The following is a 25,367-nucleotide window of genomic DNA, read 5'->3' as shown; positions in this document are numbered from 1 at the left end:
GTGTCTCTGAGCACCTTGTGCTTCTATATCTTGCTCCGTGGTGGTCGGTCTTAGCCTTCTCACCTCGACCATGTGTATGAGCACTGAACACCTTGTGCTTCTATATCTTGCTCCGTGGTGGTCGGTCTTGGTCTTCTCACCTCAACCATGTGTATGAGCACTGAACACCTTGTGCTTCTATATCTTGCTCCGTGGTGGTCGGTCTTGGTCTTCTCACCTCAACCATGTGTATGAGCACTGAACACCTTGTGCTTCTATATCTTGCTCCGTGGTGGTCGGTCTTAGCCTTCTCACCTCAACCATGTGTATGAGCACTGAACACCTTGTTCTACTGGGCCTCCAGGGAAGTTGCATTTTGGAATATGACAGCACTGGAGGTTAAGTTAATGGCATTCTGGTTGCTTCACGTTTGATTCTTCTCTTTTTTTTTTGGTCCATTTTGCCTGTGGAAAACAAGCTGCCTAATTCTGCACACCTTGATAAAGGACGTTTTATTCTTAGGTCGCACCCTCCTCATTACACACGTCACCTAATCTGCTCCATCCAATAAGCATCCCATGTTATACAGTACGGAGTTGGAAAAATCTCCATAAAAATGATATGGTCTAAATACTCACCTGCCAATAATTCTGCATACAATATATAGGGATTAGCTGTATGGGGACAGTAGTAAAGCAAATTACGAAAGTGGGTATGGATGAAAAATAGATTCTTATAAAGGTCGTTTTAGGTATCAGACAATGTCTTTAATTTAATTTATTCTACAGGTCATAATGGTTATGGTGATGCCAAAATTAAATCACTTGCTTTTTGATAAAAAATGTTTTTTTGTGTGTTTTTTTTGAGTGTGTGTAGCTGTTCACGGTGCAGAATAAATAAAGATATGAATCTTCTGCCTTTCAGAATGTTGCCATACTTGCAAGATCATGTCTAAGATTACTTACAAATTACTGCTAAATTTTTGCAACTCGCTTCCAATCACCTATATTTTTCAAGTTCCTGTCTAGTGGTCGAGAGGTGTAATACAGGTGATTAGAGTATCATCAAAAAGTTAATTTATTTCAGTTCTTCAATACAAAAAATGAAACTCAATAATCATAGGTCACTCTCTTTGTAATGACTCTATTTCAAATGTTTATTTCTGTTAATGTTGATGGTTATGGCTTACAGCTAATGAAAACACAAGTCATTATCTCAGTAAATTGGAATAATTAACAAGAAACACCAGCAAAGGCTTCCTAAGCATTTATAAACGCCCCTTAGTCTGTTTCAGTAGGCTTCACATTCATGGGGAAGACTTCTGACTTGACAGATGTCCACAAAGCAGGCATTGACACACTCCACAAGGAGGGTAACCAGAAAAGGTCATTGCTAAAGAAGCCGGCTGATCAGAGAGCTGTATCCAAGCATATTAATGGGAAGTTGAGTGGAGGGTAAAAAGTGTGGTAGAAAAAGGTGCACAAGCAACCGGGATAACCGCAGCCTTGAAAGGATTGTTAAAGAAAAGTCGATTCAATAATTTGGGGGAGATTCACAAGGAGTGGACTGCTGCTGATGTCATTGCTTCAAGAGCCACCACACACAGACGTATCCAGGACATGGGCTACAGGTGTCGCATTCCTTGTGCCAAGCCACTCATGACCAATAGATAATGCCAGAAACGTCTTACCTGGGCCAAGGAGAAAAAGAACTGGACTGTTGCTCAGCGGTCCAAGGTGTTGTTTTCTGATGAAAGTAAATTTTGCATTTCATTTTGAATCAAGGTCCCAGAGTCTGGAGGAAGAGTGGAGAGGCCACAATCCAAGCTGCTTGAGGTCTAGTGTGAAGTCTCCACAATCAGTGATGGTTTGGGGAGCCATGTCATCTGCTGGTGTAGGTCCACTGTGTTTCATCAAGACTAAAATCAGCGCAGCCGTCTACCAGGACATTTTAGAGCACTTCATGCTTCCCTCTGCAGACAAGCTTTTTGGAGATGGAAATTTCATTCTCCAGCAGGACTTGGCACCTGTCCACACTGCCAAAAGTACCAATACCTGGTTTAAAAACAGTATCACTGTACTTGATTGGCAGCAAACTCGCCTGACCTTAACCCCATAGAGAATCTATATGGTATTATCAATATGAAGATGATAGACACCAGACCCAACAATGCAGACGAACTAAAGGCTGCTATCAAAGAAACCTGGGCTTCCATAACACCTCAGCAGTGCCACAGGCTGATGCAGTAATTGATTCAACAGCAGCCCGGATCAAGTACTGAGTGCATTTGCTGAACATACATTTCAGTAGGCCAACGTTTCGTATTTTAAAATCATTTTTGAAGCTGGTGTTATACAGTATTCTAATTTACTGAGATAATGACTTGTTGGTTTTCATTGGCTGTAAGCCATAATCATCAACATTAACAGAAATAAATATTAGAACTAGATCACTCTGTTTGTAATGACTCTATATAATGAGTTTCACTTTTTGCATTGAAGAACTGAAATAAATTAACTTTTTGATGATATTCTAATTTTGTGAGAAGCACTTGTGTTCAGTAGGTGTTACGGACTTCTGGGGATTCTACTGTATATAATATAATCCTTTTCAGTGTTGTCTTAACATGTTTTACCCATTCCACTTAAGAATGGTCTTGAATGCCTCCGCAGTAGGAGGTGACACTGGTAATTATGGGGCAAACAGCAATTTTACTACAATCTTTTTGCAAAATGAGTTTTGCTTCTAGCATTGGTGTCGTAATTGAGCAATTTACCTAAAACTTGTGCGGCTGTAAGTGGCTGTTCAGTATGATATGATTGTCTATAGAAGATATTGCTTTTTTGTGTTCACAGATGAATGTAAAATCTTGAAACGTAGGAAGCTTCATGGCAAATCTGTCCCACATTATGCGGCTATTGAACCGACGGGAAATGGATTGACGATTATCTCTTACAAACCCTTCAGATTCATTGTGGATGAGGAAAATCAGCCAGAAGAGGAGAGAATGGAAGAGGAGAAGAAAGGTAATGTTGACACCGGTGTTCCCTTGATGCAATTTCCTTATAATGTGAAATTTTGCATGTGAAATACAATTTTTACTTTCCCTGCACACACAGAAATAACTTGTGACAGTAGTGGTTTATCACACAATAGAAGTAATAAAATATTTTTATGGAGCAGAATTTGTAGGAGTTAAAATGTCCCCAGGTAAAAAATGTTTTAGAATGGAAACAGCTTTTCATGCAAATATAAATATATTATTCAGCATTTCCAAATATATGTTGTATACCGGATTTATATTATTTCTTTAACCCCTTCATGACGGGAGCTTTTTTCGGTTTTGCTTCTTCGTTTTTCGCTCCCCTTCTTCCCAGAGCCGTAACTTTTTTTTATTTTTGCGTCAATATGGCCGTGTGAGAGCTTATTTTTTGTGGGACGAGTTGTAATTTTGAACGACACCATTGGTTTTACCATGTTGTGTACTAGAAAATGGGAAAAAAATCCAAATGTGGTGAAATTGCAAAAAAGTGCAATCCTACACTTGTTCTTTGTTTGGCTTTTTTGCTAGGTTCACTAAATGCTAAAACTGACCTGCCATTATGATTCTCCAGGTCATTACAAGTTCATAGACACCAAACATGTCTAGGTTGTTTTTTTATCTAAGTGGTGAAAAAAATTCCAAACTTTACTAAAAAAAAAAAAAAAAAAAAAAAGTTCAATTTTCCGATACTCGTAGCGTCTCCATTTTTATATTGATAGATCGGGCGATTGTGAATGCGGCGATACCAAATATGTTTAGGTTTGATTTTTTTTTTATTGTTTTATTTTGAATGGGGTGAAAGGGGGGGTGATTTAAACTTTTATTTTGTTTTTTTCATATTTTAAAAAACTTTTTTTTTTTAAATTTTGGCATTCTTCTATAGCCTCCATGGGAGACTAGAAGCTGCCATAACTCGATTGGCTCTGCAACATAGAGGCAATGCTCAGATCACCTGTATGTAGCAGAATTACTGCATTGCTAAGAGCGCCGACCACAGGGTGGCGCTCATAGCAATCTGGCATCAACAACCATAGAGGTCTCAAGGAGATCTCTGGTTGTCATGTCGACGCACCGATGCGCGCATTTCCAACCGGATGGTTGGAAGCACTTGTTAAATGCTGCTGTCAGTTTGACAGCGGCATTTAACTAGTTAATAGGTGCGGGCTGATCGCGATTATGCCCACGCCTATTGCGGGTACAAATCAGCTGACATGTTCTGGCTTTGATGCGTCCTCACCGCCGGAGCCCACATCAAAGTGGGTGATACTGCCATCGAACATACTATTCCGTCCGATGACAGAAACTGGAAGCCTACGTAGCAGAACATAAGGAATACGTTTGCAGAATTTGTTCCTCATAAAGTATCACAAACCAAAAGATTACTTTAGCAGACAGGTATACTCAAATTATTAGGGTAGGTGCACACGGTCAGTTAACACTGTGGGTTGCACACTAAGTACCTCCGCAGCGTTCAACCTGCAGTGTCCAGATGTTACCGTATAGTGGGTGGGATTTCAAGAAATCCCACGCCCATTATGCGTGCACCAACACCTGCTGCTTACCTGCGGAGACTGACATGCAGCGCGTCTTTCCAGACTGCAGCATGTCAATTTATCTTACGGAGACGAGAGCCTCCACAAGATAAATTTCACCCGTACAATGTATTGGACACAGTGAATCCATATGGTTTAATGAATACAAGCGGAATCACCTGCGTTCAAAAGCGTGGCTAATTGCTGACCGTGTGCACCTACCCTGACTTTTTATTCCTGGTGGGTTGTGTAGTGAAAAAGTTGTTTATATTTTCCTGGTAGTCTTGACTCATGATCTGGAGAAAGTAAGTTCTCACTCTCAAACACCCAACTCTGCATTCAGAAACTCAAATTCGACAGCAATGTGAGCAGCCTCTTGTCTCGCTCGGACATGGGTAAGTCCAGTGGACGACACTGCATACAGATACGACGAAATGGAAAAGGGAGAGAAAGTTCCTTACAGTAGGGAGCGAGATGGGATAGTCAATGAGTTCAAGGTCAAAAGCTAGGAGGGTATGTCATAATTAGAGGGAAGTGACAAAGGCGTTGTCAGTTAATGGTCCGAGGTCAAAATACCAGGAGGAAAACCGATCAGAGCAAAGGGGTTAAACAGACGGAAGGTCAGAATGAGGTCCAAGGTCAGGCAGCGAAAGTTCATCTAACAAAACACTAAGCACATAGTAGAAAACAAACCACACTTAGCTGAAGCTATATCTAGCAGGGGTCTGGGACTGACAGCCCTGCTAAGCAGCTGGGCAATCACCTGGGACAGAACAACTGAAGACATCTCAGCACCTTCCAGTCTCAGATATGACATCCGAGCTGTCAAGCAAAACACGGACCACTTCAGCACACCCCTGCACCAGATTGAACGGCTGAACCTTCAGTAACTGCATCCCAGACACACTGAGGGGTGGAATCGTGACAACAGGGTCATAGATGTATCATAATTTTATGAATTAGACAGGTTCTTTAGATGCTAAAGCAACTGATATAAATAGGATCTTCAGCATAGCATAGCTGAGCTGTACTACACCCCTGCTACCAGCTGATTTATTAGACATGGTTTTTAAGTACGTGTTTTACATTCCGAACCAAATAATGGGTCGAATACTGAAGATATCTATATAAAAAATATAGCTTTATTTGTTATAAATTAAAACATGATAATAAAAAATCAGATGTCATAATAGGGAACGCCTAAAGGAGGCACTCAGAGTAAATAGAAATAAAGTCTGTATAATTACTGATGAACTCTCAGGATTTCAATATGTCATAAGATTCACTAGCAAAATTAGATGGGTCAGGTAATACATATTTAAATAATTAACTTGCTATATCAACACACAGTCATTATTCTGGTACAGCACCTTAAATTTTAAAATCCTAAAGTCACAGTTGCATTATATGTACATTCAGGTGCTGCCCTTATATTCCTGTCTCGCACTTGTTTGGATGGATCAATAGGGACTGCAGCCCTTGACTACGAGTGGTATTAATACTGACACCTGGGAGGATCTAAGGGAATGCATGAGAATAAAGTGCAGAGTGCTATGCTTAATGTACCTGATAGTAAAGAGTCCGTGAAGGCTCCAATGTCCGAGGTCACTTCAGCGTCCCCTCACCCCGACGCGTGTTTCACCGCCAGCTTCTTCCTGGGTCATGGTTTTTAAGTACATCTGAATGTGCTCGACCAGCAGCATTAGAACTACTGGAGGATGGATCCTGTAGCAACAGAGGATGAAGAGAGCCCTGGGTGCATCATTAGAGGGCTGATGGCTGCAAATCTGTACAGATTTAAAAATGGGTTATATTGGCACGTGATTAATAGAGATGGATGAACCCGAACAGTAAAGTTTGGCGTCCGTACCGAACACCTGCAGTTTGGGCACGAACATCGAACATGGACTTCACTATGAAGTCCGTGTTACTGTTCGGTTCGGCTGCCCGAACACCGGATGTTTGTCACACTGTCATGTGCATGACAGCGCGGTGAACACCGCTTTTGATCGACTGTGAAATCATCCCTACTGGTCGGAGAGCTGCGGTCTCCAAGCTGTCAAGACAGTGTGAGCGCGCAGCTGTGATCGGAGGTATAAAGTTCACCTCCGGTCACTGGTGTCAGCTGTTGGGACTACAGCTCCCATCTCACCGGGGTCACCGCAGTTCAGCCCAGCTGAGAACGCGGACTCAGTGACCGGCGGTAACCTCGATGTCACCGCTGGTCGCTGAGGCTGCACTCGCAGCAGTTCAGTCACCAGTTGTTCTCAGCCTGAACGATTTCACATTGCTTACTCAATTTTGCTCCAAAGAATGAAATGTCAAATATATCTGTACTGCATCTTTACATAATAATTAAGCCAGATACATCCTTCGTGTTGCGAGGGATTGACCCATTTAGCAATGTCTTGTCCTGTTTGCATTATTACTCATTACCATGTGAGCCACGCACCGGCCTGTTACATTGGCAGAAAAATTAGCGTAAATGTATTTGGTTTTGAGCAGTGATAACGGTGATGCATGACGGCTGTGTATGTCAAGATTTGGGCATTGCATTTCGTCTCCAAGCCCTTGTCGTTCTGGCTCAGTGAACCTCTTCTTTTCGCTGCCATCGCTTTTCTCCTTTGTTTATCATCTTTCATCCAATCATTGTGTTTCCTGCAGAAATGAAATCTATCTAGATTGTCAACTGTGGGATTCTTCTCCCTGTGGTCATTGGTTCCTATAAACATTAATTCCACATTTTGGACATGTTAGACAGATTGGAGTGGAAACTATTAGCGTGTCCTAAATTCGTGATGGCATTCACAGTCTATTAGAGCCGTCATACGAATGTGGAATTTAATTTACAAGTTGTAAAGTAGATCTTCATTATCCTGAATTTCGTGACATAATTTAGTTTCAAGAACTACGATGGCCTTTAAGGGCATTGTCCGCTACTAGGATAACCCCTTGTCATTCCCCATGTTTAGCTCTGTTAAAATGATAAAAAAACCCTCTGTACGCGCGTCCTGTGCCGACGCCGTTCCAGCAGTGTCGGCACTCGCGTTACCAGGGCTCACATGAGGTTATGTTACAAGAGTCCTGCACTGTCCCCGCCTTGGAACATATACTTAAGAAGAATTCACAGCTGCGGCTGGCCGCGTACTTCTTCTAGATTATTTACGCCTACGGAGACAGACGCTAAGGCTAATTGAGGGCCGGGCTCAAGCGACCTAACAACCTCACGTGAGTCCCGGGAATGCGAGTGCCGACATCATTGGAACGGTGTCGGCACCATTGGAACGGTGTCGGCACGGGAGGCGAGTGTAGGTGTTAATTAGTGATGAGCAAACGTGCTCGGACAAGGCGCTATTCGACCATGCTCGTGTGCTAACAGAGTTCCGTCGGCGTGCTCAAAAAATATGTTTAAGTCCCCATGGCTGCATGTCCTAATAACAGGCAATCGCTGCAAGTGTTGTGGCTGTCTAACAGCCCTGAGACATGCAGATGCGGGGACTCGAACATATTTTTCGAGCACGCCGAAGTTACTTGGTTAGCACACGAGCATGGCGGATAACACCTTATCAGAGCACGTTCGCTCATCACTAGTGTATATATTTTAATGGGGCCAAGCATGAGAAATGAGAAGAGGGTGTTCAAGTATTTGACAACTTTTTCAGGCGGCGGCGGGTGCTCTTGTGTAGAGCCTGCGCCATACCCAGATGATCGCTTTTGTTATCTCCTGCCACTTTCTCTGATAGCGTTCTATTCTGGGGGTTTAAGACGCCCATAGCGCTCTGCCCACCCACCCCAGCGAGGTGTAATCGAGGAGTTCTACTGGATTACCAATGCAACCAGTGTCCTACTTAACAACATAATGGATCTAAAGTGTCCTAAAAAGACTAATAAACATGGAGGAACAGCGTTGTGTTCCCTGACAACAGCTATGTTGACTCTTCACATTTGCGGGCCCAATTCTGCAACGTTAAAACTATTCGCCAGCTAGCGCATGCGCTAGATCAGTACGTAGCCCATGAAGCATCTTGCCTGTACACATCCTGCAGGTAGTTTTAGTCTCCTTGACTATGCTAGACTTGCACTTCCTCACTGCTAAAGGAGTTCTAGCTCCGTGGCAGCGTAGGCCACTAGTAATGACACAGCAGTCAGGTGACCCGGGACCAGGGGCTCCTTTCCTGTCCCTAACACTAGGGGGCGCTGGGGCCTCCACCCTTGCTTTATCCTCCTGAGTTAGCCCTCCATCTGTTCTCTTCCCCCACCCAGGGAGAGGGGCGCTACTGTGCACCATAGTACACCAACCCGACAAACAAGGCATTACAACCAAGGGTTACCAGAAAACTCCAGAAATACAAAATATTCACTCACATATAACATAGGAATGCATCGGGGTGTGGAGGTAGGGGAATAAACCAAAACAGAGAAGGACAAGGAAATACCACGCATACAAACCAAACAACCGTCTCTGATAACTCCTCCAACGCTCCTTCTCATATGAACTCCTCTCCCACCGTTAGCCATGCAGCAAATGCTAGCTCTGACAAGGATTTGTAACAGAGCCCAGATTATAAAGGGAAAAGGAGTTGCTAACCGAGCTCAGCTGTGAGCACAGGGATTTCCAACATGACCGATTAACCTCTATTCTGCTTCTTCTCAGCGCCGGAGTAGGGGCATTCAGATGCTGCGGTCTTCTGGCTTGATTCCGCTGATGTTACTTACTAAGCTATTAGCTTTCATTTTGATAAAATCACAGTTTTATCTGCTGCAGGTCTAGCAGTGCTCAGAATGCTGAGCTCTATATAACCCCTCCTACTCCACTGATTGGAAGCTGTCTGTGCATAGGCAGAAAGCTGCCAATCAGTAGTGGGGGGGTGGTTATAAAGATCACATAGATATGGAGGACTACATGACAGCAGGCCTATTAGTGCTCTAATGATAATCTCCTGCTGACACAACATTGATTTTATTAAAACCACAGAAAGACGCCCAGTCAGTGATACACCTCTGGAATCAGGGTCTCTATCTTTACATTATGCTGCTCTCCGATAAGGTGGATAAAACCTGGTGACAAATTCCCTTTAAGGGTAAGCGCACACATTGTCTTTTTCAGGTGGATTTTGACTGAAAAAGCTCTTAAGCAACGCTAAAAAGAATGACCATATACACCGCAATATTAAAATGATTGCTGTGTATATATTCAGACTTTCAGCTTCTGCTTGGAGGCCGCAAAGTAGTTTATATCCAAGTGTCCCAAAAAAAGAGAAAACGCCGCCGAAAACTCGAAAAACAGATTATAAATACTCCAGAAAAAGACACTTCAGGAGAAAAGGCATTAGAGAACCCGCTGTGTTTTGCCAGAGGAAGACGCTGTAGGACACAAGGGCATCTTTTGTCCTGAAACGAGTGTTTCTGGAGTATTTTCGATCATTGTTTCGTCTTTTTCTCTGGCTTTTTTTTGGGTGGGGAACGCATTTTGATATAAACTACTTAGCGGCTTTCAAGGAGAATCTAAGAGGTTCCGTGAGCACACACCGAGCAGTACTTCTTTGCCAGCAGATCCTCCTCCTCCTTGTTTTTTGTTGAGCAAATATGTGCAGATGACGGCAGAGGAGGTGATGGATTTTTGGGCATCGCAGTATTGTGTTTTCTAATTTGTCTTCTGTATTGTTTTACTTTTGTATTGTGAAGAATCACCACCTTTATTGGGTAATACGGAAAGAAATAGGGTGGTAAAGAAAATAATCCCTTGTTTTTGTGCAGAATCCTTATTCCAGGACTGGTATTGCTTTAAACGAGCCCCCCGTCCTCTGCCTTATCACACTGGCATGTTTTTCATTGCAGCTTTTCACATGCAGACCCCGTTCTAACAGCAGCTAATTGTTAATCTCGTACAGTTGTGATGTCACCGCGGCCGGGTAATTACACCGTTCCTTTCATTGTGAAATTACACCGACAATGGTGGCCATCGCTGAGGACTATTATTCCAGTTTCATTAAAAGTAACCTATGGCTTAAACCCTTGTGCTTTGTAGGTAGGAACAAAGGGAACGTTTGTGGGGTTTTTGTTGGTTGTTCTTTTATCTTTGTTTCTTGACGAGATATAATTTTTATTTATTTTTGTATATAATAGTCTTTTCTCAGGAAGACTAAAGGGAGCCCTGGTCTTTATCTGCCTTTCCCATCTATATATATAATTGTCTAAGGGGTACTTCCGTCACGGTTATTCATTCACTGATTGGTCTCGGCAGCTGCCTGTCATGGCTGCCGAGACCAATCAGCGACGGGCACAGTCCAATTAGTCCCTCCCTACTCCCCTGCAGTCAGTTCCCGGCGCCCGCTCCATACTCCCCGCAGTCACCGCTCACACAGGGTTAATGCCAGCGGTAATGGACCTCGTAATGCAGCGGGTAACTCACTCCGTTACCGCCGCTATTAACCCTGTCACCAAGTTTTTACTATTGACGCTGCCTATGCAGCATCAATAGTAAAAGGATCTAATGTTAAAAATAATAATAATTTAAAAAAAATCATTATATACTCCCCTTCCGCCGCCTTTCCCGCTTCTCGCCACCCTCCGGTAACCGCTCCATGCAAGCGGCAGGTTCCGGTGGCAAGGATCGTATGGCAGAAGGACCTGCCATGACGTCACGGTCATGTGACCGCGACGTCATCACAGGTCTTGCGCGAGCAGGACCTGCCATTACGTCACCATCATGTGACTGCGACATCATCACACCCTGGGACCGGATGCTGCCGCCTGTACCGCACACAGGCGACAGAACTACAAGGTGCCCTCAGATCGGAAGGTGAGTATGTTAGAACTTCAAGGGGCCCTCGGATCGGAAGGTGAGTATGTTTATTTTTTAACCTGTGACATACGTGGCTGGGCAATCTACTCCGTGGCTGGGCAATCTACTCCGTAGCTGGGCAATATACTACGTGGCTCTGTGCTGTATACTACGTCGCTGTGCAATATACTACGTCACTGGGCAATATACTACGTGGCTGTGCAATATACTACGTGGCTGTGCAATATACTACGTGGCTGTGCAATATACTACGTGGCTGTGCAATATACTACGTGGCTGTGCAATATACTACGTGGCTGTGCAATATACTACGTGGCTGGGCAATATACTACGTCACTGGGCAATATACTACGTGGCTGGGCAATATACTACGTTACTGGGCAATATACTACGTGGCTGTGCAATATACTACGTGGCTGCAATATACCGCATCACTGGGCAATATACCGCGTCACTGGGCAATATACTACGTCACTGGGCAATATACTGCGTCGCTGGGCAATATACTACGTGTCTGGCCAATATACTACGTGGACATGCATATTCTAGAATACCCGATGCATTAGAATCGGGCCACCATCTAGTATTACATAATGTAGAGGAGGGCGTCTCTCCATAGATGAGTTCTCTTTCCATTAATGGCGTTATGAAAGGACTTTTGTAATTTTCTTCTTAGGCCTCTTTCACACGTCCAGATAATTCCGGTACCGAAGAAATCGGTACCGGAGTTATCCGTGTCCGTGTGCTCACGTGGCACACGTGCGGCATCCGTGTGCCGCCTGAGGACCACATGGACCGTGCAGGAGAGACAGCGCTACAGTAAGCGCTGTCCCCCCCCCCGCTGTGGTGCTGAAGGCGGCATTCATCTCTTCTCCCCGCAGGAGAGAAGAGATGAATGATCAAGTTTTTTTTCCTTTTTAGTTAAAAATAAAGTTGCATGTGACCCCCGCCTCCCACCCCCAGTGCGCCGCCCGGCCCCTTGCAGAAGAAATACTCACCTAGCTCCCACGATGTCTCCTCTCTCCTCTCTGCGCCGGCAGCGTCTCCTGTGTGAGCGGTCACGTGGTACCGCTCATTACAGTGAGGATTATGCGCATAATCCTCACTGTAATGAGCGGTCCCACGTGACCGCTCACACAGGACAGGCTGCCGGTGCAGAGAAGAGACAGGAGACATCGCGGGAGCTAGGTGAGTATTTCTTCTGCAAGCGGCCGGGCGGCGCACTGGGGGTGGGAGGCTGGGGTCACATGCAACTTTATTTTTAACTAAAAAGGAAAAAAAACGTGATCATTCATCTTCTCTCCTGCGGGGAGAAGAGATGAATGCTGCCTTCAGCACCACAGCGGGGGGGACAGCGCTTACTGTAGCGCTGTCTCTCCTGTGGGTGGTACGTGCACACGGAGGAGAGTGCACACTGTTCTCCGTGTGCGCGTGTGCAGGACGTATTGCAGTACGTTCTGCCGGAGAAACACGGACATATCTCCGTGTTTTGCACACGGGACACACGGTCCGTGAAAACACGGAGACATGTGCATAGACCCATTCATTTGAATGGGTCTACGTGTGTCAGTGTCTCCGGTACGTGAGAAAACTGTCACTACACGTACCGAAGCCACTGACGTGTGAAAGAGGCCTTAGGCTGTGTTCACACATTCAGTATTTATAAGGCAAAACCAGGAGTGGAACAATCAGAGGAAAAGTATTATAGAAAGACGTCACCACTTCTGTATTTTTCTCCCACTCCTGACTTTGGCTTACAAATACTGATGTAAAATACTGACCGTGTGAACATGGCCTAACTTCCTGCCTGTGCTGGCTCATAACGGTCACGGACTACTCTTGCCGGAGATTTTGCTGCTTTATTTGACCTCACGTCAACAGAACAGCTCTTCCTCTCTGATCTCATGACCGACGTACTGGGAGCAGTAGGGACCGCTGGGATCTGTACTGGGAGCAGTGGGAATAGCGGAGATCTGTACTGGGAGCAGTGGGGATAGCGGGGATATGTATTAGGAGCAGTGGGGACAGTGGGGATATGTACTGGGAGCAGTGGGGACCGCAGGGATCTGTATTGGGAGGAGTGGGGACCGCAGGGATCTATACTGGGAGCAGTGGGGATCTATACTGGGAGCAGTGGGGACCGCAGGGATCTGTTATGACCGATTCTTTTTAACCTCTTTATTAATGACCTTGTGGATGGGATTTAGAGTAAAGTGTCAGTCTTTGCTGACGACACCAAACTACAGCTCTGGAAAAAATTAAGAGACCACTGCAAAATGTTTAGTCTGTCTGATTTTTCTCTTATATTTTTGAATAAAATTTAAATTGTTCTTTTATTCTATAAACTACTGAAAACATGTCTCTGAATTCCAAGCAATAAATTTTGTATTTTTTTTTTTTTTTCTAAAAAGAGAAATGGTCAAAATTAAAAAATAAATAATAATGCAATGAAAACAAGTTCATAATCCTTTAGAGACAACAATACTAATGTTTTAACTCAGGAAGAGTTCAGAAATCAATATTTTGTGGAATAACCATGATTTTTAATCACAGCTTTCATGCGTCTTGGTGGGGAAATGTTGAGACTGATGGACCTATGTCTTTTTTTCAGCCCATGTAACTATGTAATCTCACCTTGTGCTTTGGTGACTCTGATGTTTACCGACATTTGAATCTAACACTAACCTTCAAAGCCGACCATGATCTCCTCCATATATCTCAAAACTAATCTCATGATATCACACGTAATCTCTGGTCCTTCCAGGACCTCCTTCTCTCCTCCACACTTTAACAATCCTCACTTAATTGCCTCAGTCTTTCCCCGAGCTTTCCTCATACTCTGGAATTTCTGTAGCCCATCACCTCTGACCTTCTGTAGCCCTATCCACCACATTCAGACGGAACTCTAAAACGCATCTCTTCAGGAAAGCGTACAGCCTGCAATGACCCTCCTCACCACGACCAGAGCCGCCGCCTGACCACTACCAGAGCTGCCACAACCCCCCAAACTACTGTCTATAAGCTGCGACGGCCCTCTCCGGCTCTGTACCCATCTGTCTTTCTTAGTTTCTCTGCCCTCTCCGGCTCTGTACCCGTCTGTCTTTCTTAGTTTCTCTGTCCTCTCCGGCTCTGTACCCGTCTGTCTTTCTTAGTTTCTCTGTCCTCCCCGGCTCTGTACCCGTCTATCTTTCTTAGTTTCTCTGTCCTCTCCAGCTCTGTACCCTCTGTCTTTCTTAGTTTCTCTGTCCTCTCCGGCTCTGTACCAGTCTGTCTTTCTTAGTTTCTCTGTCCTCTCCGGCTCTGTACCCGTCTGTCTTTCTTAGTTTCTCTGTCCTCTCCGGCTCTGTACCCATCTGTCTTTCTTAGTTTCTCTGTCCTCTCCGGCTCTGTACCCTCTGTCTTTCTTAGTTTCTCTGCCCTCTCCGGCTCTGTACCCGTCTGTCTTTCTTAGTTTCTCTGTCCTCTCCGGCTCTGTACCCGTCTGTCTTTCTTAGTTTCTCTGTCCTCTCCGGCTCTGTACCCGTCTGTCTTTCTTAGTTTCTCTGTCCTCTCCGGCTCTGTACCCATCTGTCTTTCTTAGTTTCTCTGTCCTCTCCAGCTCTGTACCCGTCTGTCTTTCTTAGTTTCTCTGCCCTCTCCGGCTCTGTACCCGTCTGTCTTTCTTAGTTTCTCTGTCCTCTCCGGCTCTGTACCCGTCTGTCTTTCTTAGTTTCTCTGCCCTCTCCGGCTCTGTACCCGTCTATCTTTCTTAGTTTCTCTGTCCTCTCCGGCTCTGTACCGTCTGTCTTTCTTAGTTTCTCTGCCCTCTCCGGCTCTGTACCCGTCTATCTTTCTTAGTTTCTCTGTCCTCTCCGGCTCTGTACCCGTCTGTCTTTCTTAGTTTCTCTGTCCTCTCCGGCTCTGTACCCGTCTGTCTTTCTTAGTTTCTCTGTCCTCTCCGGCTCTGTACCCGTCTGTCTTTCTTAGTTTCTCTGCCCTCTCCGGCTCTGTACCCGTCTATCTTTCTTAGTTTCTCTGTCCTCTCCGGCTCTGTACCCGTCTGTCTTTCTTAGTTTCTCTGTCCTCTCCAGCTCTGTACCCGTCTGTCTTTCTTAGTTTCTCTGCCCTCTCCGGCTCTGTACCCGTCTGTCTTTCTTAGTTTCTCTGTCCTCTCCAGCTCTGTACCCGTCTGTCTTTCTTAGTTTCTCTGCCCTCTCCGGCTCTGTACCCGTCTATCTTTCTTAGTTTCTCTGTCCTCTCCGGCTCTGTACCCGTCTATCTTTCTTAGTTTCTCTGTCCTCTCCGGCTCTGTACCGTCTGTCTTTCTTAGTTTCTCTGTCCTCTCCGGCTCTGTACCGTCTGTCTTTCTTAGTTTCTCTGTCCTCTCCGGCTCTGTACCCGTCTATCTTTCTTAGTTTCTCTGTCCTCTCCGGCTCTGTACCAGTCTGTCTTTATTAGTTTCTCTGTCCTCTCCAGCTCTGTACCCGTCTGTCTTTCTTAGTTTCTCTGCCCTCTCCGGCTCTGTACCCGTCTGTCTTTCTTAGTTTCTCTGCCCTCTCCGGCTCTGTACCCGTCTGTCTTTCTTAGTTTCTCTGCCCTCTCCGGCTCTGTACCGTCTGTCTTTCTTAGTTTCTCTGTCCTCTCCGGCTCTGTACCCGTCTGTCTTTCTTAGTTTCTCTGTCCTCTCCGGCTCTGTACCCGTCTGTCTTTCTTAGTTTCTCTGTCCTCTCCGGCTCTGTACCCGTCTGTCCTTCTAAGTTTCTCTGTCCTCCCCGGCTCTGTACCCGTCTGTCTTTCTTAGTTTCTCTGTCCTCCCCGGCTCTGTACCGTCTGTCTTTCTTAGTTTCTCTGTCCTCCCCGGCTCTGTACCCGTCTGTCTTTCTTAGTTTATTTGCTGTGATTTAAATTTGTGTTTCCAGTTCACCACCTGACAGCACCATTGGAGGACGTCCTTCTTACCCTCAGTGGGACAGGAACAACAAGCGGTTAATAGGACCCTCCCCACTCCACCCACGAGTGTTTTTCCTGTCCCACTGCGGATAGGAACGGTAAGCGTATCCTCCGACGGTGCTGTGCAGATGGTGGGGATCCCTGCCACAAGACTTCTGCGGCTGATGCCTGCTATGGGGGGTCCCTCAGCCTTCCCAGTGTAGCGCTGCTCCTGGGGTCGGGTCCGCTTCCTCCGTATAGGGGGCTCTCGGTCCGGGCGCCTGTCTGCCGGGGAGTCAGGGCGGTGGTCACTTCCAGCACGCGACCAGCTCCAGCGTGCGGCCGCAGCTTCACCAGAGACCGCTTCCAAGCGGACACTTCCGGGTCCAGCGGCCGCGTCACTTCCGGCTGCGACGGCCGCGTCACTTCCGGTCGTGGCCAGCGTGGGAGAACGGCGCCGGCAGCAGCCCCGGCCTCAGTGAGGAGTATAGCGCGGTCAACCGCAGCGGCGGTAAGGAGGGCAGGATCAACCAGGTAAATCCTATATAAACTTACTAAGGCTACGTTCACATTTGCGTTGTTGTGTGTTGCGTCGGCGACGCATCGGCGACGCAACGCACAACGCATGCAAAACGCATTGTTTTGTGACGCATGCGTCCTTTTTTTGCTTGATTTTGGACGCACAAAAAATGCAACTTGCTGCGTCCTCTGCGCCCTGACACGTGCGCCGCAGTGACGCATGCGTCACAAAACGCAAGTGCAGCGCATGTCCATGCGCCCCCATGTTAAATATAGGGGCGCATGACGCATGCGGCGACGCTGCGGCGCAGAACGCTAATGTGAACGTAGCGTAAGGGGGTCTTTATGCTGCCGGCCATCCTGACAAAGGAGCACTTGGCTATACGGCTAGAATTGTCCTCACTATGGAGGAGACAGCCAGACAGACCTGAGGGGACTGACCAGCTTCAGGGGCACGTGAGTGGGCTATATTAAGCCATACCACAAAGCTCACCCCTCCCCCTACTTCCCTACCTACGTAGTATTCCATATGTATCTCTATCTATCCTAGGCAGAGCCTCCCATTCCCACATCCGAAAGGAAAAAATCTGGGAAAAGTAAATGCCCAATATATGCCACTAAGTTTCCGGAAAATTGGCGGAAGCCATTATGCAAATCATGCACATCCAAGATTGTGGGGGATGAACAAACTGCGTCACTAACCAGTATGAGGACAATGATTCGGCAAGAGGTTCAGGCATCCATCTCAAGCTTGAATCTTCCCCAAACAAGTCAGTCAGAACCGCAAGCCTCACGGAAGAGGCCGAGGGAGTCTAGCCCCTCTACCGAAGGAGAGGTTTCGGAAGATTCTGACCAGGAAGAAAGAGACGGATCATTGGGCAGAGGGAAGAGATATCTCTTCTCTGCGGCAGACACAGATGAGCTTCTTCATGCTGTACGTAACACCATGCAGTTACAGGACACGCCAGAGGAAACCTCGATCCTGGATGAGATGTTTGGCGGATTACATGCCCAGGTCACAAAGGTTTTTCCCGTCAACAACCACATCCGTTCCATGATTCTGGAAGAATGGCAGGAAGCGGAGAAGAGACTAGTAGTGCCCAGAGATTTCAGACTCCGTTTGCCTTATAATCCAGAGGACATTAAAGTGTAGGATGAAGTTCCCAAGATTGATTTTCCATTAGCAAAAGTGGCGAAGAAGACCTCAATCCCATTTTAGGACTCCTCCGCATTGAATGATCCTATGGATCGCAAAGCAGATGGTCTGCTCAGGAGAACTTGGGAGTCCTCCACAGCAATAATACAGGCCAATATATAGCTGCAACATCGGTAGCCCGGTCAATGCATCTATGGATAGACGATTTGGAGGAACATCTCAAAGCTAAGACTTCCAGAGATGTTATTCTCAAATCCCTGCGGTTGCTTAAACTTGCAACAGGCTTTATGGCAGACGCTTCTGCTGAATCTGTACGCTTCGCTGCCAGAAGCGAGTCTTTATCCAACGCTGCCAGAAGAGCCATCTGGCTAAAGACCTGGTCGGGGGATATCCAGTCAAAAAATAAATTGAGCGGAATCCCATTCTCAGGGAATAAAGTATTTGGGCCTATTCTAGATGACGTTCTAGAAAAGGCCTCTGATAAGAAGGGGTTCCCTGAGGAAAATACAAAAAAGTACCAGCCCTTTCGTAGATCCCGACCTAGTCAGAAGACAGACTACAGGGGGAAAGGGAAGACTGGGAGTTGGTCTTATCCCAAGGGTGGAAAGGGTAGAGACTCCATCTTCCCAAGTGCAGGTACAGGAAAGCCAAATAAATGACATCAAGGTGGGTGGTCGGTTACAAAAATTTCTAGGGGGTTGGCAGAAAGTATCCCAAAATCCTTGGATTCTGCAGGTAATTGCTCAGGGGTACAAACTAGAGTTCTCCAGCAGTCCCCCAGAAAGATTTGTGGTAACCCGACCCTGTCCACTCTCAGACTCTTCTATGTGGACAAACATCCAGGAGTTGATAGAGTTAGATGCGATAACTCCAGTACCCATCTCAGAAAGAGGCAAGGGCCATTACTCCCTTTTATTTTCAATAAAAAAACCGTCAGGGGACTCCCGGACGATCATAAATTTAAAACGACTAAACAGATGGGTCCGGTACAAAAGATTCAGGATGGAATCTATAAAGTCCACAACGCCTCTCATCGACAAGGACATGGTGATGTGCACCTTAGACCTAAGCAATGCATACTATCATGTCCCGATACACGCTTCCTACCAAAAATTCCTGAGATTTGCCCTAATGAACAAGGGAATATTATATCACTTCCAGTTCAGATGTCTCCCCTTTATGCTTGATTCGGCGCCCAGGATATTCACCAAACTGATGTCAGAAGTTGTGGCCTATCTAAGAAACCAGAATGTGACCATAGTACCATATCTGGACGACTTTCTGATAATGGCGAGATCAGAGAAACTTCTCAGGATAGATTGCAGCTTCACACTTTCCATCCTACAGGATCTGGGGTGGATTGTGAATTGGAAGAAATCCTGCCTGGTCCCAGATTCCAGAATTACATTTTTGGGGGTCATACTAGACTCAAATGTCAGAACATCTTTTTTACCAGAAGACAGACTGGAGGCCTTAATCAGGCACATACATCGATTCAGGAGAAGTACCCCCTCCATAAGAGAGGCAATGAGGATTCTGGGCTTTATGACAGCATGCATACCCTGTGTGAAATGGAGCCAATTCCACTCGCGGGAGTTAGAGAGAGGTCTTGGGATCTTGGAACAGGAAACAGAGTTCCCTAGACAAGAAGATGATTGTGTCTCCGTCAGTAAAGAGATCCCTAACCTGGTGGACCACACCGGAAAACCTGAGAGAGGGAGTTCCATGGATACTCGATCCCTGTGTTACGGTTACCACAGACACCAGTCAATATGGATGGGGAGGTCATATAGGAAGGACATACTATCAGGGAGAATGGACTCCTCAGATTGCCGCAAGATCATCAAATTTCAGGGAGCTGTATGCGATCTGGAAGGTGTTGTACCAGGCCCAGTCACAGGTCAGGGGCAGACACGTAAGGATACTGTCCGACAATGTCACAGCAGTGGCATTTCTAAGACACCAAGGAGGTCCGAAGCATCCACCACTGCAACACCTAGCAGACCAGATTTTCAGATGGGCAGAGAAATCTGTCAAATCCATCTTGGCAGTTCACCTGGAAGGCGCCAAGAATCAGGTAGCAGATTTCTTGAGCAGAACGTCGGTACATCCCGGAGAATGGGAACTGAACCCAGAAGTATTCAGCAGTCTGTGCCAAAAATGGGGAACACCTCAGGTGGATCTTTTCGTCACCAGGTCAAATACAAAGACCAGAGCATTTTTCTCGCTCAATCCTTTTAGACGGAGCCACTGCAGTAGACGCCTTTTCTCAGTATTGGGGAGAAGGTCTCCTGTATGCATTCCTGCCTCTTCCTCTGATACTGAAGACACTCAGGAAGATACGAGAAGAGAGAGCAACCGTAATCCTGGTGGTTCCTTTTTGGCCAAAAAGGAGCTGGTTTTCTCTACTATCCAGAATGTCAACAGAGAGACCAATCTTATTACCGAACAGGCAGGACCTTCTACTACAAGGGCCGGTGTTCCACAAGAACCCAGACTCTCTTCACCTATCTGCTTGGATCCTGAACGGCAAAACTTAAGATGCAGAGGCCTGTCAGAAGATGTCATTACCACATTCCAGGCAAGCAGAAAGCCGGTGACTTCGGCGATTTACAACAAAATCTGGAAGCGGTATTGTTCCTTTCTGGGAGAAGTTTCTGTGGATACTTCAAAACCAGACATTCCCAGAATCCTCGACTTCCTGCAACTGGGATTTGACAAGGGCCTTCGGCCTAGTACTCTAAAAGTACAGAATGCAGCGCTTAGTGTCTTTTTTGATATGTCACTAGCCTCCCATCCTTGGATAGCAAGATTTTCCAGGGCCACACAGAGAATGAGACCACTTGTGAGAAAATCAACTCCTCCTTGGGACCTAAACCTGGTCCTTAATACCCTGTGTAAAACCCCGTACTTGTTATCAGAAGATATGAGCATAGCCAATCTCTCCTTTAAAACTGCCTTCCTGGTTGCTATCACATCAGCTAAAAGGTTGGGGGAGATGCAGGCTCTTTCCACCCAGAACCCATATCTTCAGATCTTTGACGACCGGATAGTCTTAAAGGTACCGTTACACTAAACGATTTACCAACGATCACGACCAGCGATACGACCTGGCCGTGATCGTTGGTAAGTTGTTGTGTGGTCGCTGGAGAGCTGTCACACACAGCTCTCCAGCGACCAACGATGCCGAAGTCCCCGGGTAACCAGGGTAAACATTGGGTTACTAAGCGCAGGGCCGCGCTTAGTAACCCGATGTTTACCCTGGTTACCATTGTAAATGTAAAAAAAAAAAACACTACATACTTATATTCCGGTGTCTGTCACGTCCCTCGCCGTCAGCTTCCCGCTCTGACTGTGTCAGCGCCGGCCGTAAAGCACAGCACAGCGGTGACGTCACCGCTGTGCTCTGCTTTTACTTTACGGCCGGCGCTCGCAGTCAGTGCGGGAAGCTGACGGCGAGGGACGTGACAGACACCGGAATGTAAGTATGTAGTGTTTTGGGTTTTTTTACATTTACAATGGTAACCAGGGTAAACATCGGGTTACTAAGCGCGGCCCTGCGCTTAGTAACCCGATGTTTACCCTGGTTACAAGCGAACACATCGCTGGATCGGCGTCACACACGCCGATCCAGCGATGACAGCGGGTGATCCAGCAACGAAATAAAGTTCTGGCCTTCTAGCTCCGACCAGCGATGTCACAGCAGGATCCTGATCGCTGCTGCGTGTCAAACACAACGAGATCGCTATCCAGGACGCTGCAACATCACGGATCGTAGTCGTTCTCGTTCAAAAGTTGCTCAGTGTGACGGTACCTTTAGACTTAACCCAGCTTTCCTCCCCAAGGTAGTGTCCTCAACAAATATTAACCCCTTTCTGCCATTGGACGTACTATTCCGTCCATGTGGGGTGGGCCCTACTTCCCAAGGACGGAATAGTACGTCCAGCACGATCGGCCGCACTCACGGGGGGAGCGCGGCCGATCGCGGCCGGGTGTCAGCTGCCTATCGCAGCTGACATCCGGCACTATGTGCCAGGAGCGGTCACGGACCGCCCCCGGCACATTAACCCCTGGCACACCGCGATCAAACATGATCGCGGTGTGCTGGCGGTATAGGGAAGCATCGCGCAGGGAGGGGGCTCCCTGCGGGCTTCCTTGAGACCCCCGCAGCAACGCGATGTGATCGCGTTGCTCCGAGGGTCTCCTACCTCCTTCCTCGCTGCAGTTCCCGGATCCAAGATGGCCGCGGCATCCGGGTCCTGCAGGGAGGGAGGTGGCTTTCCAAGTGCCTGCTCAGTGCAGGCGCTGGTAAGCCTGCTTTGCTCTAAGTCAGATCGGTGATCTGACACAGTGCTGTGCACACTGTCAGATCACCGATCTGTGATGTCCCCCCCTGGGACAAAGTAAAAAAGTTAAAAAAAAATGTCCACATGTGTAAAAAATAAAAATAAAAAAAAAATTCCTAAATAAATAATAAAAAAAATTATTCCCATAAACACATTTCTTTATCTAAATTAAAAAAAATCAAACAATAAAAGTACACATATTTAGTATCGCCGCGTCTGTAACGACCCCACCTATAAAACTATATCACTAGTTAATCCCTTCAGTGAACACCGTAAAAAAAAAGAAAGAAAAGAAACGAGGCAAAAAACGCTTTATTCTCATACCGCCAAACAAAAAGTGGAATAACACGCGATCAAAAAGACGGATATAAATAACCATGGTACCGCTTAAAACGTCATCTTGTCCCGCAAAAAACGAGCCGCCATACACCATCATCAGCGAAAAAATAAAAAAGTTATAGTCCTCAGAATAAAGCGATGCCAAAATAATTATTTTTTCTATAAAATAGCTTTTATCGTATAAAAGCGCCAAAACATAAAAAAATGATATAAATGAGGTATCGCTGTAATCGTACTGACCCGAAGAATAAAACTGCCTTATCAATTTTACCAAACGCGGAACGGTATAAACGCCTCCCCCAAAAGAAATTAATGAATAGCTGGTTTTTGGTCATTCTGCCTCACAAAAATAGGAATAAAAAGCGATCAAAAAATCTTCCGTGCCCGAACATGTTACCAATAAAAACGTCAACTCGTCCCGCAAAAAACAAGACCTCACATGACACTCTGGACTCAAATATGGAAAAATTATAGCTCTCAAAATGTGGTAACGCAAAAAATATTTTTTGCAATAAAAAGCGTCTTTCAGTGTGTGACAGCTGCCAATCATAAAAATCCGCTAAAAAACCCGCTATAAAAGTAAATCAAACCCCCCTTCATCACCCGCTTAGTTAGGGAAAAATTTAAAAAATTTAAAAAATGTATTTATTTCCATTTTCCCATTAGGGTTAGGGCTAGGGTTAGGGTTAGGGCTAGGGTTAGGGTTAGGGCTAGGGTTGGGGCTAGGGTTAAGGCTACATTTAGGGTTGGGGCTAAAGTTAGGGTTAGGGTTGGGGCTAAAGTTAGGGTTAGGGTTTGGATTACATTTACGGTTGGGAATAGGGTTGGGATTAGGGTTAGGGGTGTGTCTGGGTTAGAGGTGTGGTTAGGGTTACCGTTGGGATTACGGTTAGGGGTGTGTTTGGAATAGGGTTTCAGTTATAATTGGGGGGTTTCCACTGTTTAGGCACATCAGGGGCTCTCCAAACGTGACATGGCGTCCGATTTCAATTCCAGTCAATTCTGCGTTGAAAAAGTAAAACAGTGCTCCTTCCCTTCCAAGCTCTCCCGTGCGCCCAAACCGGGGTTTACCCCAACATATGGGGTACCAGCGTACTCGGAACACATTGGAGAACAACTTTTGGGGTCCAATTTCTCCTGTTACCCTTGGGAAAATACAAAACTAGGGGCTAAAAAATAATTTTTGTGGAAAAAAAAAATATTTTTTATTTGCATGGCTCTGCGTTATAAACTGTAGTGAAACACTTGGGGGTTCAAAGTTCTCAAAACACAACTAGATAAGTTCCTTTGGGGGTCTAGTTTCCAATATTGGGTCACTTGTGGGGGGTTTCTACTGTTTAGGTACATTACGGGCTCTGCAAACGCAATGTGATGCCTGCAGACCAATCCATCTAAGTCTGCATTGCAAATGATGCTCCTTCCCTTCCGAGCTCTGCCATGCGCTCAAACGGTGGTTCCCCCCCCAGATATCAGGTATCAGCGTACTCAGGACAAATTGGACAACAATATATAGGGTCCAATTTCTCCTGTTACCCTTGGAAAAATACAAAACTGGGGGCTAAAAAATAATTTTTGTGGAAAAAAAAAAATTTTTTATTTGCATGGCTCTGCGTTATAAACTGTAGTGAAACACTTGGGGGTTCAAAGTTCTCAAAACACAACTAGATAAGTTCCTTTGGGGGTCTAGTTTCCATTATTGGGTCACTTGTGGGGGGTTTCTACTGTTTAGGTACATTAGGGGCTCTGCAAACGCAATGTGACGCCTGCAGACCATTCCATCTAAGTCTGCATTCCAAATGGCGCTCCATCCCTTCCGAGCCCTCCCATGCGCCCAAACGGTGGTTCCCCCCCACATATGGGGTATCAGCATACTCAGAACAAATTGGACAACAACTTTTGGGGTCCAATTTCTCCTGTTACCCTCGGGAAAATACAAAACTGGGGGCTAAAAAATAATTTTTGTGGGAAAAAATTTTTGTTTTATTTTTACGGCTCTGCATTATAAACTTCTGTGAAGCACTTGGTGGGTCAAAGTGCTCACCACACCTCTAGATAAGTTCCTTAGGGGGTCTACTTTCCAGATGGTGTCACTTGTGGGGGGTTTCAATGTTTAGGCACATCAGTGGCTCTCCAAACGCAACATGGCGTCCCATCTCAATTCCTGTCAATTTTGCAGTGAAAAGTCAAACGGCACTCCTTCCCTTCCGAGCTCTGCCATGCGCCCAAACAGTGGTTTACCCCCACATATGGGGTATCAGCGTACTCAGGACAAATTGTACAACAACTTTTGGGGTCCAATTTCTTCTCTTACCCTTGGGAAAATTAAAAATTGGGGGCGAAAAGATCATTTTTGTGAAATTAATATGATTTTTTATTTTTACGGTTCTGCATTATAAACTTCTGTGAAGCACTTGGTGGGTCAAAGTGCTCACCACACCTCTAGATAAGTTCCTTAGGGGGTCTACTTTCCAAAATGGTGTCACTTTTGGGGGGGTTTCAATGTTTAGGCACATCAGTGGCTCTCCAAACGCAACATGGTGTCCCATCTCAATTCCAGTCAATTTTGCATTGAAAAGTCAAATGGCGCTCCTTCGCTTCCGAGCTCTGTCATGCGCGCAAACAGTGGTTTACCCCCAAATATGGGGTATCGGCGTACTCAGGACAAATTGTACAACATCTTTTGGGGTCCGTTTTCTCCTGTTACCCTTGGTAAAATAAAACAAATTGGAGCTGAAGTAAA

At 45.9% G+C, this 25,367-nt stretch overlaps 1 protein-coding gene across 2 annotated transcripts in view; it reads left to right on the top strand.

The window, feature by feature from the left end:
• The window catches only part of NUDCD1 (NudC domain containing 1), a 172,933-nt gene that overhangs the window by 84,757 nt on the left and 62,809 nt on the right, over positions 1–25,367 (top strand). For both annotated transcript variants that reach the window (XM_077271082.1, XM_077271081.1), the window contains one exon: positions 2,835–3,005. In XM_077271082.1, the coding sequence (XP_077127197.1) occupies positions 2,835–3,005 (171 nt within the window). The remainder of the gene's footprint in view (positions 1–2,834; positions 3,006–25,367) is intronic.

This window comes from Ranitomeya variabilis, chromosome 6, assembly GCF_051348905.1.
Source record: "Ranitomeya variabilis isolate aRanVar5 chromosome 6, aRanVar5.hap1, whole genome shotgun sequence".
NCBI lineage: Eukaryota > Metazoa > Chordata > Amphibia > Anura > Dendrobatidae > Ranitomeya > Ranitomeya variabilis.
The sequence above is the reverse complement of the archived record's forward strand: the minus strand, read 5'-3'. Positions and strand labels throughout refer to the sequence as shown.